Source organism: Dermacentor variabilis, chromosome 1, assembly GCF_050947875.1.
Source record: "Dermacentor variabilis isolate Ectoservices chromosome 1, ASM5094787v1, whole genome shotgun sequence".
In the NCBI taxonomy this organism is placed as follows: domain Eukaryota; kingdom Metazoa; phylum Arthropoda; class Arachnida; order Ixodida; family Ixodidae; genus Dermacentor; species Dermacentor variabilis.
In genome coordinates, this window is record NC_134568.1 from 273,208,026 (window position 1) to 273,227,088 (window position 19,063).

The 19,063-nt window shown below is 47.6% G+C and overlaps 1 protein-coding gene across 2 annotated transcripts in view; it reads right to left on the reverse strand.

Moving 5' to 3' along the window:
• The window catches only part of LOC142564782 (T-cell leukemia homeobox protein 3-like), an 82,668-nt gene that overhangs the window by 35,566 nt on the left and 28,039 nt on the right, over window positions 1–19,063 (reverse strand). For both annotated transcript variants that reach the window (XM_075675947.1, XM_075675939.1), the window contains exon 2: window positions 2,936–3,188. In XM_075675947.1, the coding sequence (XP_075532062.1) occupies window positions 2,936–3,188 (253 nt within the window). The remainder of the gene's footprint in view (window positions 1–2,935; window positions 3,189–19,063) is intronic.

Below are 19,063 nucleotides of genomic sequence, written 5' to 3' on the forward strand. Positions count from 1 at the left end.
AGCGCATACGTATCATAAACGAGGAATACAAGTCACGAACCTGCGCGAGGGGATTTCACAAAGCGTTCCGCTCATCGTTCCTATCTTTATTCCTCCTTCTTTGAGTATAGTTCTTCGCGTCCTAAAGACGTGTTAAGTAATAAGCCTGACGAACTCGTCCAACATCAAGTTTCCGTAGTGTATAGGGGACGACTGTATGGTATACACTAGAACGCAAGGTCGCGACATTGTGCCGATGCATTTTCTGATGCCACCCATCAGCTCGCTTTCCGCGCTTCGTCAGTGGCCAGAGTGCACCGCTCCACCCGCGTTAACAATGCAATCCGCTGTCCGTGAACGGTAAACGATAAGAGTCGCATACAAGCGAGCGGAAGGCATCGCTACATTATACCGGCCCAACTCTACGCTCTGCACAACATAAAGCTATAGCAAGCATACATTTGCTCCTTGACAGTGAGCGCATGTCAGCGAAATTTTAAATTTTCGGCACCCACGGTCGCTACGTTTAGCGGAATTATAGGTGAATTAGACATATTGCGTATGACGTTATGCTGCGACTAAATCACAGCATTATTTTTTAATTCATCCGGTAAGTTCTTACTTGCTTAAGGTTCCTCGCTGGCGAAGGCTGCACATTTAGCTAAACCATGCGACGCTTTCTAGCATGATTCAACAGATCATGGTTGGGCTGCTTGGTCGTAACTGTTATGCTTGTATGTAGAACCGGTTTTTAATCAATTGTGGCGTCCATTCGCCCTAAACTATTCATATTTATTAAATTAAAATTCGAAGGTATTATAAATAATAGTTTAAGATTACCGCACTGGGTGTCGAGAGTCGGTGTAAAGGAATGAAAATGCAGCGAACTCTGCTTCAAACGTAGGAGAAAAAAAAAGTGATTTTCCTTGATGGCGTTATGCGAGTGCCATTCGCTGTGCTAATAGCCTTGAACTACGCTTCAGCCGATGAAGAACCAAAATAACTCCATAAAGGTACCTAGTATATAGGTATTTTGCTTGTATCATGCCATCAGAGATATGATCATGCCACCATGCGCTGTAATTGACCACTTTCGAATTGTATAGCTATCTCATACAAACGTCAATACCCTCACTTAGACGGACCCACCTAAGTGGCTGTGTACACTTATCCAAGTAGCGCTATATAACCTATATACCTTTTTTTTTTTTTAGTAGCCTTGTGCTTAAATGAGTAAGTTATTTTTTGCCAACAGGGAGTCAAAAGCAGGACACTGTGCTGGATTGAAAACCATTCTTTCTGTCTTGCAGATGCGTTTTATTTACTCTATTTATTTATTTGAAGTCGTACTAGCACTGACAACTGGCGGTCATTTTCTCCGAATATTGCGCTCTCGAGTCATGCCTATCGCGTTTCAACTGTTCCCTTGCTCGAAGCCATCTTGCACATGTCTCTAAGTGACCGAGTGTGCACGCCTTCTGCAGACCACCAGAAAGAGCTCGTGTACTTTGCCCATCTGTTTGTTCCCACTAATTCAGCGCTGCCACCGACTTTCTTATGGAACATTACTGACGGCGCACAAGAAGCCGACACGGTAGCCCGTTCGTCCGTTTCGCCCAGCTATACGCAAAGCCTTCGAGAGGCACGAGAAATCAGTCGGCGCATCGCGGCAAGCGGGTATAGTTTACGGCTCTCTAATCGCTTAAGGACCTGCCGCAGCCCCAGTAATGCGGTCGTTTGTATGCTCAACGGTCCGGACAAAAGCGGCAGATAATTAAGATAAGAAGCTGTTCCCCGGCGTTGCGCGCTCTCCGGGGTCCCTCTTTCGCTATTTTATTTCTCTCTCTCTCTTCCGAGAAGGCCGTGTCACAAAACTGGTTTTCTGGACATTGCCGCGCAAAGACACTTTCGGCGAGAGGAGCAGCGGCGGCGACAAATGAAGAAAAAGACAGAGTGGACTGAGTCAGAAGAAGGACCGCTAGCTGGGCTCGTTACTTTCGCTCTAGTATCTTCGCGATGCTCCTTTCAATACTCAATACTATTGCCGCACGGCGCTGTGTATACTTTCGTCTCATCGAGAGCGAGTCGCCGCCTGCAGGCGTGTCGCGGGCATGTAGCAGAGAAGTCAGTGGGTATGCGCGCGATGGAGGCTTTGATGACACCGGCTCCCAGGTGGCCGCGTCAACTAAAAAGTTTCAAACAGTATCCTTGCAGACGGTCGGCTGGGATCCTACCTGGCGGTTCTCTTTGAGGAACCGTGCGATTTTCGTCGGCGTCCTCCGTGCGGCCGACTGCGTCGCTCGCTATCGCCCGCAGCATCGGCTGCTTGCTCGGAGATTTGAAGCCAAAGGGAAAGTCGTCTCAGGATGGAACACTGGAAGAGTGTCTGCGCGGCCCAGATGCATGCGTAATGCCCGCTTGCCGCGGCTGTGTGAGCCTTCAGAAAGCTGAAAACGCAGTTCTCGTGTTATAGGTTGCCTGGAAGCTAAACTGAAACAGACCATTTCTTTTTTGTCTATTCTGTCCGACTTCGGGCCACCTTGAGAAAACCAGGACAATACACAGGCCGGTCTCTTCCATAGTGCCTTCAGCCTTTACAAATAAGGGAACAGAGGGGCGAACCACTCGTTTTCAACTATCGTCATTCATTAAGGGCACCGTTTGTGTGAGGGTAAATTTTTTGTTCCCGATAGTGCGTTTAGCACGAACCTTGAGGCGCTACAGTCAATTAGACGCTGAGTCTATCGATGCAATAAGAGCAGACGGAGCGTGAGAAGGGCGATATGCGAGAGGAGAAGATTTAAAACGAACACCAGAAGGATAAAAATAGCGCGTCAGTATTTACAACGACAGTCGCTTCGGAAAAAAAATAAGAAAAGATTCTCCACTTCTTGGCCCAGTATAGTCTAGAAGATACAGCGCCAGCACTGCACTGATGGTAAGAAATTTGGCTCACCTCCACTTGGTCCTTCGATTCTGGAACCACGTTTTGACTTGGGCGTCGGTCATCTTGAGCTGTTTGGCAAGAGCTGCCCTCTCGGCGCTGGCGAGGTACTTCTGCTTGTGAAAGCGCTTCTCTAGCTCGCATATCTGCATGCGCGTGAACGAAGTGCGCGGCTTTTTCCGCTTGGGTGGCGTCCGGTTCTGGTACGGATGGCCGATCCTCCGGGGCGGCACGGGAGGCATGGCGCTCGGCAGCCCGAATGGCACTGCAGTCACGAAAAAAAAAAAATATGCTCAACGGTGCCATACCATGCTGCAAGAAACGCCGCGCATTAAGCACCAAGCGCAGTTCATAACCACCCGAACACGGCGTAAACAACGTCGCAGCTTTGGGACAGATTTTCCGCACATATTTATCTGCGTATACGTTTCGTTTTCCACAGAGTTTCTCTTTACTGGTCTGAAAAATAAATAATAAAGAAATAAAAAAACAAGAAAAGGAACCCAAAAGTCACCGCGAAGGTCTCTGACAGAGTCCGAGAGTCCGCGCCCCGTTCCGGCAATCTGCGACGCCGGCGATACAGATGCCCACCATTTACTGACTCGCCATGCTCGCACTATTTCGCCTGAAATCAGTGCACACTGACTGCAATTGTATCGTATGCTCTAAGCACTCGGTCACGTGTTTCACAGAGTAACTGACGATCATATCAGCGCATCACGTATGGAGAGTCCTGTCTGAACACAGTTAGATTGTGTGTTCCAACAGTATACGTTCCACAGTTTCGACGTTCTGGCATCCAAATCTAAACTACCTTCCCTGGCTTCCGGAACTACCAACAACTGAAATATCAGTAGAAGTGCTTAGTAGTAAAAATGAAGTACCAGACGCGTTGCCAGTGATGCAGTGGGCTTCACATCATCTATATTTGAAAGATACCAAGACTTCATTCATGTGTACACTGATGGCTCCGTAGCTCCAGAAAGTACAACATCGGCATTTGACATTCCAGAGTTGCACGAAGAATATGCGTGTCGGTTGGGTCCTCTTTTGCCTTCAATGTCATCGGAGCTCGGAGCCATTTTAGTATCCAACGGCTTCACCAAACTGTCAAAAACGCCACGAAAATGGGTCGTCATCACCGATTATGCGGCGGCTCCTACGTATATTGAAAACGCCATTCCGGGACAAATAGACGCACGTGTATTCAAGTGGGTTCCAAGTCACTGCGATATCGAAGAAAATTAAATGGCGGATGCGTTGGCAAAAGCGACTCATGACAATTCGGAAAGCCGCCTTATTCTCGCGTCAAAGTTGCGGCGCACGGCGAATATTACGAAGCATCAACTGAGATCTGTGCGTGTCTAACTGGTTCACAGAGAGCACAAAGGAAGCAATCTTGCATGCAGTTGACCCACATGTTGAGTACCAGCTAGACCCCAAACTTCCACGACGCATCGACACCTTCTTACATCGTCTCCGCCTCTGAAATGCTTACACCAAGCACTTGCTATTTCGAATTAAGCGCGTCCTCTTCAATACATTCTTGCGGCCACAACGAGGAGGACGTATTCCAGCTGTTCCGCGACTGTCCCACAGAAAATAGACAAATGCAGCGCCTAGAAAAAGAACTTCTTTTATTTAGCTTGCCAGGGTGTTTGGCCCATGGCCATCAAAAGTGCATCACACAGTGCATCACGACACTTCTTTGAAGACACTGGCATTTGTGACAATTATTGACTTTACTGCATAGTGTGTAATTGTTTCGTATTTGTGCATCTGAAACCTCTGTACACCAGACATCCGTCGACTTTGTTTGAACGAGAACGTTTCAAGAGATGCCTTTATGCTTAGCTTGGTCCATATTCATCTGTTTCAGCATTACCTAATGCGACATATATATATATATATATATATATATATATATATATATATATATATATATATATATATATATATATATATATATATATATATATATATATATATATATATACACAAAATTAACAGGAAGGCAGCGAGGTCGGCCTGAGCGATATCTTGCTCTGGCTTGCTACTCTAGAAAAAGGGACGGGCATGAAAAGGGGGTTGATGAATGATGATAACAATAGGAGGAGGAGGTGCGTATACTGTACAGAAGTTCACAACATTGTGGCATCCCTAAAGCCGTCCGTCTATCCCAGTGGCTTGCCGAAAGGCTAGCACACCCGTCACTGGCACAAAAGGCGATTCGTGCACTGGTACACTACTTGAAGTGCACCAGTTTAAGAGACCGCGTATGGTGTCCCCATGCATCCTGCCATGTGCAATCACTGCTCACTCTCTCCCTCTTTTTCTCTTTCTATTTCCCTTACCCTTACTCCCTAGTGTAGGGCAGCAAACTGGATGCTCGTCTGGTTGACCTCTCTGCCTTTCTCTCCTTGCTTTCTATCTATCTATCTATCTATCTATCTATCTATCTATCTATCTATCTATCTATCTATCTATCTATCTATCTATCTATATATATATATATATATATATATATATATATATATATATATATATATATATATATATAATGTTACACACGAGGTGTTTAATGGAGAACCAGATGAATCTGGTTGATAGGCGCGTTTTGAACGGTCCCGAGGCAGCTTGGCTCACGTCGTTCTCTTCTTCTTCCACCTCGATGTCCGCGCGGCAGCCGTGGATCATAACAGAGCTCGTGACATTTCCCCGCTGGCAGACGAAGCCCGCCGGGCGAGTCAGTCATCTCGTGGGTTGTAACGCCTCAGACGCGCGACGTGTTTCCCTTCAGCCTTGGCCGAGCGTCGTCCACTGCTCGTGAGACGCGCAATGCGATAGTTCACTTCGCTGAGGCGCTCCAGAATAACGTAGGGGCCGACGCAGTGGGCGAGAAACTTCTGGCACAAGCCACGCTTCCACAACGGCGTCCAGAGCCACACATGGTCACCAGGATCGAAGTAAACATGGCGGTGACGCCCGTCATAGCGTATCTTGGATCGGTCCTGCGATGCCAGGGTGCGTAGCCTAGCGAGGCGTCGCGCTCCTTCTGCTCGACAGAGGATCTCATCAATCCATTCGTTGTCATGAGCGAAGTAGGGAAATATGGTGTCGAGGGTGTAGCGCGGCGGACGAGCATAAATAAGGAAAAATGGTGAGTAACCAGTAGTCTCGTGTCTCGCGGTATTGAAGGCATAGGTAATGAAAGGCAAGATACTGTGCCAATTCTTGTGTTCTGAATCGACGTACATGGCCAGCATATTGGCAAGCGTTCTGTTTGTGCGCTCGACCAGACCATTATTTTGTGGATGGTACGGCGTAGAATGGCGGAAGCTACATGACCACAGACGAAGGGTTTCTTCAACTACGTCCGCGGTAAACTGTCGCCCACGATCGCTGATTACTATGCGAGGAGGTCCATGTCGGAGTATAACGTGAGCCAGCAAGAAGATAGAAACTTCTGTAGCTGTGGCCGATGGCAACGCGGCGGTCTCACAATAGCGGTAAGGTGACCTACGCAAACGATAACCCAACGATTGCCCTTGAAGGATCGCGGCAAAGGGCCGAGAAGGTCTATACCAACTTGCTCAAAGGGGACGCTAGAAGGGGGAACTGGTTGAAGCAGGCCATGTGGTGCTTGTGGCGGACACTTGTAGCGCTGGCAGCTGGCGACGTACCGTTCTATATCCTTCCGCATCTTAGGCCAGTAAAAACGTTCTTGAGCCCGGTAGAGCGTACGTGTGGAACTAAGATGACCGGAAGTTGGGTCATCTTGCATGGCGTATAATACTTGGTTGCGAAGGTTCTTGGGGACAACTAAAAGGTAGCGTGCACCGGTGGTTGAATAGCTCTTCTTATACAGCGCGCCACCATCATGTATAGGCGAAAGTGACTGCCTGCAGGTGACTCCTGTGCTGCCGCGAAGAGTGGTTGTAAGCTCTCGTCCTTGTGCTGCTCGGATATGACGGTACCCATATCCGGAAATTCCGGGGACACAAAAGCGATGTATTCATCAAAGTTGTCCGCATCACATTCAATTGTCTGAAGTGGTATCCGAGAGAGACAACCAGCGTCAGCAAGTCGCCGGCCACTTTTGTAGCAAATAACGAAATTGTATTCTTATAGACGGAGGGCCCAGCGCGCTACTCGTCCTGAGGGATCCCGCAGATTTACAAGCCAGCATAGCGAATGATGATCCGTTATCACGGTGAAGGGGCGCCCGTAGAGGTACGAACGAAACCGTTGCACTGCGAAGACGACCGCCAGACACTCTTGTTCGGTGACTGTGTAGTTGCGCTCGGAGCGGCTCAAGGACCGGCTAGCGTACGAGATCACGTGCTCACTGTCGCCAACACGCTGAACTAGCACAGCACCGATGCCTACGCCACTGGCATCGGTGTGAATCTCGGTTGGTGATAAAGGATCAAAGTGGCGAAGAATTGGTTGGGACGTCAACAGGAAGTTGAGCTGGCGAAACGATGAGTCACATTCTGCAGTCCACTCAAAGGGAACGCCTTTTTGGAGAAGGCGTGCAAGGGGATGAGCCATGTCAGCAAATCGGGGAATGAATCGGTGAAAGTAAGAGCACAAGCCCAAAAAACTTCGTAACTGCTTGACAGAGTTGGGTACCTTGAATGCTTCTACGGCCGCAGTCTTTTGTGGATCTGGTCGGATGCCTTCTTCAGCGACCAGATGTCCTAGCACAAGAGTTTGTCGTTCCCCAAAACGGCATTTTTTTTTATTGAGCACAGGACCCGCTTTCTCCAAACAGTTCAAGACCAAGTCTAAACGTTTGTTGTGCTCACTAAACGTTCGCCCGAAGATCACAACGTCGTCTAAGAAGCACATACAAACTTCCCATTTTAAGCCGCGTAATATCGCGTTCATGAACCTTTCGAACGTTGCGGGTGCGCTACACAACCCGAAAGGCATCACGTTAAACTCAAATAATCCGTCGGGCGTTACAAATGCTGTCTTTTCCCTGTCATCCTTGTGTATAGGAATTTGCCAGTAACCTGACCTTAAATCAATAGAGGAAAAGTAAGATGCCGCGAAGAGACAGTCGATGGCGTCGTCAATTCGTGGGAGCGGATATACATCTTTCTTAGTAACGGCGTTTAGGCGACGATAATCAACGCAGAACCGCCACGTACCGTCTTTTTTTCTTCACCAATATCACAGGGGCTGCCCAAAGACGAGATGATTCTCGAATGACGCCTTTGCAAAGCATTTCTTGGACTTGATCGCTGATTATCTTACGTTCTGACGGTGACACACGATATGGCTTTTGTCGGATTGGCTGGGCGGCTCCTGTGTTGATGCGGTGACGAGTTGTGGACGCAGGAATTGATGGCGGGCCGTCGTGCTGCGCAAAGTCGAATACCGAGGTGTGTTTCGTAAGCAGGGCCATCAACACTCGACGCTCGTGATCCCTGAGTGATTTATCAATCATGGAATGTATGTTCGGGCTCCCGGGGCTCGAGACACTGGTTGCTCCTCCATCGGGTAGCTCTGTAAGTACTGCCACCGATGCGGGCGAGTCTTCCTGAAACGTGGCAATCTTTAGGCCTTGAGGTAGCACTGCTGCTTCAGTGGAACAGTTTAGCGCCCACAGCCCCGCGCATCCATTGGTCACTGAGACCACGCAGTGCGGAACTAACACGTTTTTCTTGAGGCAGTTCCGATGTACAGGTTCCACTGCAGCATCGAACGAGATAGGAGTCGGAGATGAACAGGCGACGGCAACACGCATCGCGGATAAGGAGGGCGCAACTGTGTCATCAGACACGCACAACACAGTGTCCGAACAAGCTGCACCTTCAAAGAGCAGAGGCGAAATACTGGTGTGCACACTGAGTTCTCCCGTCCGGCAGTGAACATTGGCACCATACAATTGCAAAAAGTCAATCCCCAGAATCACGTCATGCGAGGAGCGAGGAAGAACAGTAAACTCTGCATTAAAAGCTTTCCCTCCCAAAGATACATCCACGTTACACACACCAACCGGGTATAATGATTCACCACTGACTCCACGGAAACTTGTGCACTGGTCCCAACGAAACATAACCTTGCGTCCCAGATGGCCTTTAAACCCCACACTCATGACTGAGACAGTTGCTCCCGTGTCGACTAAAGCCATTGTAGAGACCCCATCAATCAGCACATGAACCTTATTCTTGAGCATGAAGACCGCTAGACCGCATGGTCGGCGCTGACGGTCCGTAGTTCGATGCTCGGCGTCGGCTACAGTACCTGCCTATATGGCCAGGCATCCCACAGAAGTAGCACACTGGCAAAGGGCGAACTTCAGAATGCGGATTGAACTATTCTGCCGAAGACATCGGTTGAGGGTAACGAGGCTCTTGCCTTTGAAAGTCGTAGGTAGCGGCAAGTCTTCGTGGACGAAAGTTGCGTGGGCGTGGATCAAAACCTTGAGGGGGCGAATCATTGAGTGGTGGTTCGGTCGTACCGTAATGCGGTTCGTTTCTGGAGCCGTTAAGATCCGCGACGTTCACACCGAGTGGCTCCACGAAGGGGGTTCCCCAAAGAGTGTCTCGGAAAACGGAGGAGCTGCAACGTGGCGCCGCATATATATATATATATATATATATATATATATATATATATATATATATATATATATATATATATATATATATACTTGTTATCAAGGCTGCGCTGTTTCCATTAGACCAACGACCCAAAGGAAACTCGCCAAGCACTAATCCTTTCTTTATATTATATCCTATAATATTAATCAAGCCAAAAGGTGCAGCCGTCGACAGCAAACGGCGATAACAACTCGTCTGTTTATTTTTGTATCCCACAAAAAGAGAAAAAAAAAGAAGAAAAAAGCACAGCCCTTAGTTGCATCGCAAATGCCCGCTATACGGTCATAACGTCATAGTGGACATACCGACAATAACAGGCTGTCTTCGTATTCTAATAGTGATTAGAATTAATGGCAGGATAATGCGAATTCGGTTTCTTGGCTGGCAACATTGTCACTCATATGGGAGACATGAATTCGTACTTAGTAGAACTGCTGGAACCCTTGGGTGTATAGTAAGTTTATTTTTCCTTTTTCATTTTGTTTTGAAATCGATTCATTACCTTGCACCACTTGCAACAGATTGGACGACGTGAAGTCGTTCTCCAACTGATTATTACGGTTGTATTCAAAAGGAAAAGAATATACAATAGCCTGCATAAGAATCATGGCTACATAGTCATCTTGCGCAACACAGTTAGGTTATAAGGCTTGGACAGTGCGTGCATTGTTGGTAGCGCTAACAGCACTGCGTTCTGTTTGTCCTGATTATACAACGCAAAAAATTGTCAGTTCGAGTGAAGCACCCTTTATATATTGGATTGAGCTTCAATGACTTCAAATGACAAACTATAGTTGTGAGTCGCGGCCTGTTTTGTCCTTTTGCGATGTCTTAATGTATATGTCTTGTATGGTATAAATGCACCTTTTAGCTCCGCACCAGGTGGGTCACAGAAAATAGCCGCATGAGTGTGGCTGCTCTGCTTAGAAGCACCTGGCTCCCCAGAGACAATGAAAACACTCGGTACGCCGGGTTCTTTAGGGCTGAGTTGTTGCGTGTTGGCAGGTCATTCCATGGCTGTCCTATATAGCCCTCGTTACAACGGGCACGTTCAATGGCGTACATTTATAACAAGTCTTCGGACTCTGCATTGTTAACTTAATGGAAACTTGGCTGTATACGCACATGCTGTGTTATCGGACATGCTCACACCCTGCGTTCGCTAAGCTTCGTTCTTAGTTGGTCACGCGCATAGCAGTCTAAGGTCGTATTTCTTTATTCAGCCTAAATGTTGTACATAATAATTACCGCGGACTGGGAGTGGATTCCTGGTTTTCCGTACCATTGACGATGCCGACTGCGCCCTTTCTTTTCGTTATTTGCAGTCGGAAAAACACGCAAACTAAAGAGACACCGAAAAGCAACACTAAATCAGTTTGAGCTGGTATAGTGTCCTTTCAAAACTCAGCTTGCCATTTTGGGAAATGGTGTATAATTACTAAAGAAAATGAAGACTTCCGTAACTTCCGCGCCGAACTCTGAACGCCGGTAAGTCGGTTTGATGTCACGGATTTCAGAGCATTTTCAACTGTTTGGGCCGTTTCGCTGCGAAAAACAGATGTTCTCCGAATTTCCAAGGCTGCGTCTTTGGTGCCTTTTTGATGCAATGTAGTGCTTCTTTACCGGTGAACAATTAACAATAAGAGCCGAGTAGACGCTGTCAGAATCCATTACGTCGGCGGGCTGGTGCGAGAACTTCAGGCTGGTGACGTCACTCATCTTTTCGCATCTTCTGTGACTTGCTACGACTCCTCTCGCGGTAAGTCTGGTCAATTTGGCATTGCAGCAGCGTAGTTTACTAATACAGCTTACCTTAATATTTCTCTTCATTATCCCTTTAACGACGCAAAGACGCTGAGCCATTACCTGCTCTCATTCGTGATCACGGTATTAATCAACTAAAGTGAGAAGAAATGAAATATCTGAGAACACGTTATACCGTAGAGACCCTTTTGTTGTTCACAAGTAAATGTCCGCTACTTTAGTTGGCAGGAATGAAAATGACCACCTGTAACAGTTATATAGTTAAACAGGACGCCTCGCCTGACACTGTATGCATGCCATGCTGAGCACCCGTCTTCAAGACTGTCTTTGATGCGAGATTCACGCAAAATTGCACGCCGGTAAGCTGCACGCGTAAATCGTATTACTTGCATTATAACAGACTGGCAAGCACGCACATTTGTTATAATCAAGCAAAGCACGCAACACGTCACTTAGCGCACAGTTGTTAGCCGGAAACTGAGACCGCGGGCGCCTTCCGGCGGCCGCGCAGTGCACCCGCCTGCTAACGCGCGGATAAGAAAGCCCGTTTTTTAGAGATGCAAACTGCGCAGAATCACATGTGCGCAAATTTGACCATGCGTAGGTCAGCGACGCCTGTGCGACCCTCGCCACTGAAGACAGTTCTAACCTTCCTGCGAAACGCTGCTCTCGACCGATGCTTTTATCATAGTTTTCGATGTAACCGATAGTATTTGTGTATGTTGTGAGAGTTTTGTGCATTTTGTGCGTGTCATTTCACAGGCAGTCGGTTTCGTCTGCTTTCACGCTAGACGAGTCACCAAGCAAGTTCCCAAGGTAACTTGTCTTTCTGCCCCTCTAATACGCTTGTATAAAGACCGCGGAAAGCCTACTTAATGCTTATACGCAATTTGTATGTCTTCTGGCAAGACTTCCCAGGGGCTGACGACACACCTCTGCAGTTACATTGTAGATTTGCGGGGCAAATTGTGCGTGTGAGCAAGTTCAAAAGTAGAAAACGTGCTGGCGGTTATGCACAGGGATCACGCAAGTTCGAAGTCTCGTGTCACATAGCCCGCATTAAGCTTCAGCACATATTTAGTATGCAGTATTAAGTAAAACATCTAACGTATATACTTGCGCTTCTTGCAGTCGTAAGCTGTTTATAATCCAAAATAAAAAGAAAAATAAAACAGCGAAATTAAGATTTATTGCCACACAAGTTAAGTAAAGGCGCGTTAAATATTGTGAATATGTGCGTAAATTGACCTTGATTGCTATTTCTAGGCCTCTAATACTCGCAATATAAGGATACACTGTACTTCACACCACGTTTAGACTTCATGGACTTTGTGTCATGGCAGCTTCGACACTGACGTAAGCCTAATCACCGCATCGCCTCAGCTACGTACATTGTTTATATTTCCAACGAATGCCTCTGAGGCAGAACACGGAAGATTTAAAAAAAGGAGAGAAAGACCCCCCCCCCCCCCCCCAGCGACCAGGGTCATAACAACTGCTCAGTGGATATGTCGTAGGCGTTGCTGCATGGTAAATATTTGGCCTTTGGCGCAAATAATCACCGAAAAACTTAATTAAATACTCGTATCAATGAACCACACAAGAACTGCCATGCGTTCCGACAAAAGCGGAGGAAAACCAAACGCATGGCAGCGTAATCTTATAATGCAAATCCCCCGAACTCTATTAGTAGCGAACGCCTGATGAATGTGGTTCCATACCAGAGTCATCTGTAAACGCCCAAGGAGTGTCAACCAGACTGCGCCGTATGACTCAATCAACTAAACCAATCGCAACAGCTGTCGTTTCTGACTTCATAAATAGCAAGCGAAGCATATTTATTGATATTATAATTTTACTAGTAGGTGTAGTGACACGCAGTAGTAGCAGTAGGATGAAGATTTCGTTAATATTTTCACTGTGCCTTGAGTTAGTTCACGTTTAATTAATTAATTTTGGCTGGAAAGAAAATTCAGCACACATAAAGTAACGGAGGCGAATACGAGAAGGTGCAGCTCCAGCTTCACATTTCGAGCGTCATAAATGAGAAACATAATGGGACTTGAAATTAACGCGGCCCTTTCATGTTTTAGGGAGAGAGAGAGAGAGAGAGGGAGGCAGGGAGTCTCCTCGCGTGGCACGTGCGCAGCAACGGAATCGGCGTACGCATCGTCCGGCCCGACGAGAGCGCGAGCTCAAGGTGCACACGCGAGGGAGCGCGAATTGACCACGGATAGCCGCGCCCAGCCGGGCTTCATCGTTTAGCATGCACGGCTCACCGATTCGAGCCGCGCAAGGGAGAGGGGAGAGGGGGGGGGTACGCGTCACACTGAGCGCGGCACTCAGTGCGCGCAGTTTCGACGTGCGTTCGCCGCCACTTGCCGCGGCGCGCGGGGCCCGAGTGCTCGGCCGAGTAAAAACTCTGATTACTTGGAGTGCTTACCGCTCTTTCGGGCCCAAAAGAACAGCTTCGCGAAGTGGGCATCCACATTCAGACACTAGGGGGCGAGAGAGGGCGCGGTACGCAAAGGTAAGGGAACAAACGACGGGACACGCGGGGAAAGGAAGAAAAAAGGGGACGATGAACAAAAGCGTGCTCGGCGCGGAACCAGGGAAGGAAGGGGTGGGGGTAGCGCCTGCGCTTGCGTCTGTTTTTCGCCATCCCCTCTTCGTCCCTTCGCTCTGATCTCTCCCCCTTGCCAACGTTCGCATGGCGTGGCTGCATTTACAAGGCGGCCCCAGGCTGCATACAAACTACGCCGGGCCATGCAAATAGGGAAGCCTTGCTCCCTGCGTGGCGCGATTTCGCAACCCTCGGCGCGCACGCCTCCTCCCTTACGTTTTTCTTTTTTTTTCCCGTTGCTTTGCGGGACTCGGCTCACTTGCCGGGCCGCCGAATTCCCCACCCGCGTGCACGCCTGCACACACAGGCGCCCTGCGCAAAACAGGCGCCCCCTCTAAATGGATCCACAATGGTAATGGATACGGACAGCTCTTGAAATTAAATAGCGCTGCTCTCGATATTTTTCTCGACCTGGCTCGTGCACGATTTCGGAAAGCGGTAGTAAATCGGTGAAGCGAGGGCCGAAAGAGACCAGCGGCTGTGCGCAGGCTACAAGTGCGGCCCATGCTAAGTGTGCCGGGAAATAGAGGGAAAGAGAAGAAATAGAAACTCAAAGAGAGTAGGAAAGAGAGAGCGAACGAATGTTACGCAGCCGGCGCAATTTGCATATCGCAGGGGTTGTGTTTTTCCGGCGACGGTATGGGGAAGAACCGCCTGCTTTCTTCGGTGGACTGCGCGGTCGTCCGCTTTGACCAATAAAAGAGCGTTATACACTCTACATTCACTTACTTCCATCTCTGTTCTCCCGAGATAGACGAAAAGGGAGAGAAAAGCACTTAGGCAGTCAACCGGCAATGCTAGGTGGGAAGACTGCTTCCCGCGGCAAGACTATAGTGTATAACGGCGCATGCCTCTGGCCCACGCCTAACTGTGGCTGATTGCGCGAAAGTAAAGAGGCCCCTTTTTCGCCAAGAGCGATGCCTCGTTTTTTGTGGCCCTTAGCGGAGTGATCATCCGAAGGAGTTTAGCTTTTTCTGCGTTCTTGGCGGTTTCTTTCAGACTGCGAGGAGCGACAAGAGCTGAGCTGCCGCGCCTGATATGGGAATGAACATTCTTTGGAGCGTAACCACCAACTTCTGCCGGTCCTATGCCACTAGCTTGGCCTTTTGCAGCCGGAGTCTGCAGGGCGTGCGCTGCTGATCGTTCACAATTCTTGAGGTAGAATGCAAAATGTTAATAAAAATGAACGCCGTAAAATTCATCATTCACCGAGTTTTTCCATACACGGAATCGAGAAGGAACGGTTCTTATAGGTTTTTCTTTTGTTTCCAGTCCATTCTCGAGATGGATGACTTCGGAAACCTAATGACTATAAGTCGCTATATAACAGATGGTCACGTCTTTTTCCCTTCTGTTCTTCGTGGTATAACATACAAGCCGGTCGACCTTGCATGAAGAGCGTTAAGTGTGCTAGACGTGCGAAATCTTCGAGCAGCTTTGACTAACGATTCGACTTGGCCGTAGCTGCTTAATTCTGCGTACACATTTTTTTTTTTGTCTCCACTATACGCTCTATGCAGTCGTTTTATAAGCTATCGCTGTACTCGTGAACATATTCTATATTCACTCGTGCGCTCGAGAAAAAGACAGAAAAAGAAAAGGTTAAACTCAAACTCCTAAAGGCTTTGTTTATTGCGCTCAAATCCACACAATGACGGGATTTATTGAGTAATGACTTACTAGTTTGAAATTTCAATGTCGCATAAGACAAACAGAGTAATCACTGCGCCCCATGCTCAGCAAAGACTAAAATCAACCAATGCGGATCACCATGACGCCTACAAAAAGTAACGCGACACGGGCTCGCATGCCTTTTGTATACACGCTGGACAGATGTTGTGGAGGCCGTCGGTGCGACCTTTGTGGTTAACGGTGCTTGCATAATCTTTGGGGCGTGCCATGTGTGTAGCTTCCTCTTGGACGATCGCTGCTGTTTCCGTGTGGTACATATTCAAAGCCAAAGACGGGGGGGGGGGGGGGGGGGGGGGTGTTAACAGCATAATCTTTTCAATTTGTCGCATGAATAACTGCTGTTCGCACCTAACCGGAACGCAAGACTGATGGAATCCTTTCGTTGCTGGCACCACTTGCCGTGCCTTCGGCGACAAACAAATGAAATATGAACGGAGTGAACGAATCAGCGAACAACAAAACAAGGAGCTCGTGCCGGAGTGCCATTTGATTTTCATTCTTACATTTTGTGATTTCTTACACGAGCGATCTACTCACGCAACGATGCGCCAAGAAAACGCAGGTCGTTCTGATTGGACATTTGCTCTCATCTCGAGGCCAGCGACATGCAGCCTGCACACAGCTGCACATCTTCACCTCACATGACACAACCGTTCTGAAGAAGGAAAAGCCAACTTGCTTGGAATAAAACAGTCGCGTTGCGCTAAACTTGAGTTGATGCGAGTGAGAACTTCTATTACTTGCAACATGGCCTCCGAGATTCGGCGTGGCTCGTCGAGGACAGCGCGCTGCCCGACCTTGGATGTTATTTCTGTGGTACCTGAAACGTGCTCAATCGCGCTGGAATTTGAGGTGTTTCCTTCCTTTACCGTAAATAATGTGGATTATCTTCATTTCAGGTGTGTGTGGGAAGTGCTCCTGAACGCGGTACAAATTTTCTTCGTAGATTTCTATTTTTAACATAATGCACATAAAAGCGTGCAAATCATAAGTGCCGTGCTGCTGCAACACCACCTAGGCTGTTCTGCGCTCGCTTGAGCCTTCTGCGAGTTTATATGCGTAAACATGTTCCAACTGTTATTTTTACTCTATATTTTTGTTTTTTATGCCTTTAAAGCTGAGCTGTATTATTGCTTCTTGTATGTCTATGTCAATGATTCATACACACGCATTTATAATAATAATAATAATAATAATAATAATAATAATAATAATAATAATAATAATAATAATAATAATAATTAGAAAGCGTCGGTGAATTGCTGCGGCATTTCAAGACGGCAGAATTAAGAAAAAATTGCCAGCATCTGTTCGCGTTCGAACTATAATACCATTCATGTTTCATCTATCTATGATAGTACATGCACGCCTTAAGAGAGAACCACAAGGGTGTGTAATCAATATTTGAATAGCCGATACACGATATTTGGACGTTCTGAGCTTTTGATTCGTAACCTTCGTGCCTATTTGCGTGCCTATTTGCGTGCCTATTAGATTCACAAGTTCCATTCGGACAGAATCTGTAAATGGTAAGGGAGAGAGAACGAAATTCTTATCTTTATAATACCCTTTTTTTTTCAAATTTCTTTTTCATAAGCATCTATGAAATGTTGCCTATCGTATGCTCGTATAACTTCGTATACATTTCCCAGCTGCGGGTGCTAGGGCTGATCATTAAGGAACTGGTGTTGCATAATTAGTTAGCCGTTATGGCACGGTTTTCTCATTTAGCTCAATCATGGCCTCCGGCCGAGATGAAGCTATAGGCTAGATATCTTAAGTCAGGTTTCAAGGGACGCTATAGCCACGGAGAAGACGCAAAAACGCAAGACGAGTGGCGACTTCTTCGTCATGTTCCCGCACCAGCTAGCTGTGACGTCATGAATTTCGAAAGCGTCTGACATATAAGGTCAAGCTAATTGTTTTTTGGCAAATAAGGTGCGGATTGCATTTTAACTCAAAACAAATATTCATTTTAGCAAGTTTCGAAAACTCTCCCAACGCATACGACCCGAATACGTGAAAATGCATTGCAATCTGTGACGTCACACTGTCATACCGACAATACTGTTGGGGCTTGAAATTCAACAAATGAAAACGAAAGTTTAGCCTTGATATCCTCCCTTTGTAACCAGGACTTAACCGCGGAACGAATTAAAATAGAAATTCGAAAGGGTGCTTTACCAGTACAACCTTTTTATTAACTTCGCTTTAGTATACGATACAAGTTAAGCAAGTTTGCCTTTGGAACCCTGTAGTGTCAAGCCCTCCAGAAACAGTGCCGTAATATGGAACTGGAACTTCGCACCACAACACAGAAAGTGAGTGGGGGAAAAAAGTTAAACGATGTTTGAAAGGAATTTGCATTGCACAAGCTATATGTTCAAACTGGACGGAGTTGCGAGCGGTTAAATACTTCTTTCATTCACTCATACACCCAAACGCCCTCACGCGCAGAAATTATGACAAACTCCCAAGTTTCTAGCGAATTTGTTTCGTCTCTGACGTTTTTAATCATTGCCTTCTTCGACACTTACTTCGCTTCGCATGGTAAAACCCAAGAAAAAAAGGAAAAGAAAAAGGAAAGCGGTGTGGTGAAGCTGGCTTTCAGAGACAAAAAAAAAAAAGAACGAAAAATAAAGGAAAGCAGGGGGCACGACAGTTTAGGCAAAATCAGAGCAAGAGGCTTAGTCGAAACACGCGCAAGACCAAGCGAAAAAGAAAGCGGCGACGTGGACGAAAAGGGGGGGGGGATGGCGGGTGGCGGGGGGGGGGGGGGCACCACTCAAGATTAGAGCGCTTCTCCGCTAGCCATCAACTTTTCGTGTTCTAATGTCCGCGCTGAGGCGACCTGCGCCGAGTAAGGCAATAGAAAGGCGCTTGTTCGCTTCGCCTCCGTCCTCCGAGCCGAAATTCGCGGGCGCCCCAGCGCTCTTCAGCGTCGCCGAGTCATTGTTTTTATGCGAGGCGGTCGCGGCGCGCACGCACAGCGAAAGAGAAGGAGCGGCCGCATGAGAGCCCAACAGCGCGTGGGACGGCAGGCGTGCGTGAGCCCGCCTTGTTAGAAAGTTTGCCCCGCAAACGTTTGCTTGCCCGCGCCTCAATGGCTGGTTTCGGCGCGGAAATGAGACGGTTGCTGAACGGATGTGGCCGATTCTTTGTCGAAGGTTGCTTAAGTCGTTTTGAATTGGCGTCCGTGTTCCTCAGCTGCTGCGCGCGCCGCCGCGCTTCGAGAAAAGTATCTTTCTAGTTATTCTTCTTCTGCTTGCTTTTTCCTTCTTTTTTTTTTGTCCGCGCACACACGCACACGGTGGAGCAAACTTCGGGCACTGCATGTGATCATTAGCTTGGACTGGCTTGGACGCGCGGTATACATGTGTCGTGCACCCGGAGGCGTATATCTGCATGCCGCGGCGTTTGCCCGGCGAGCACTTGATGTTCTTC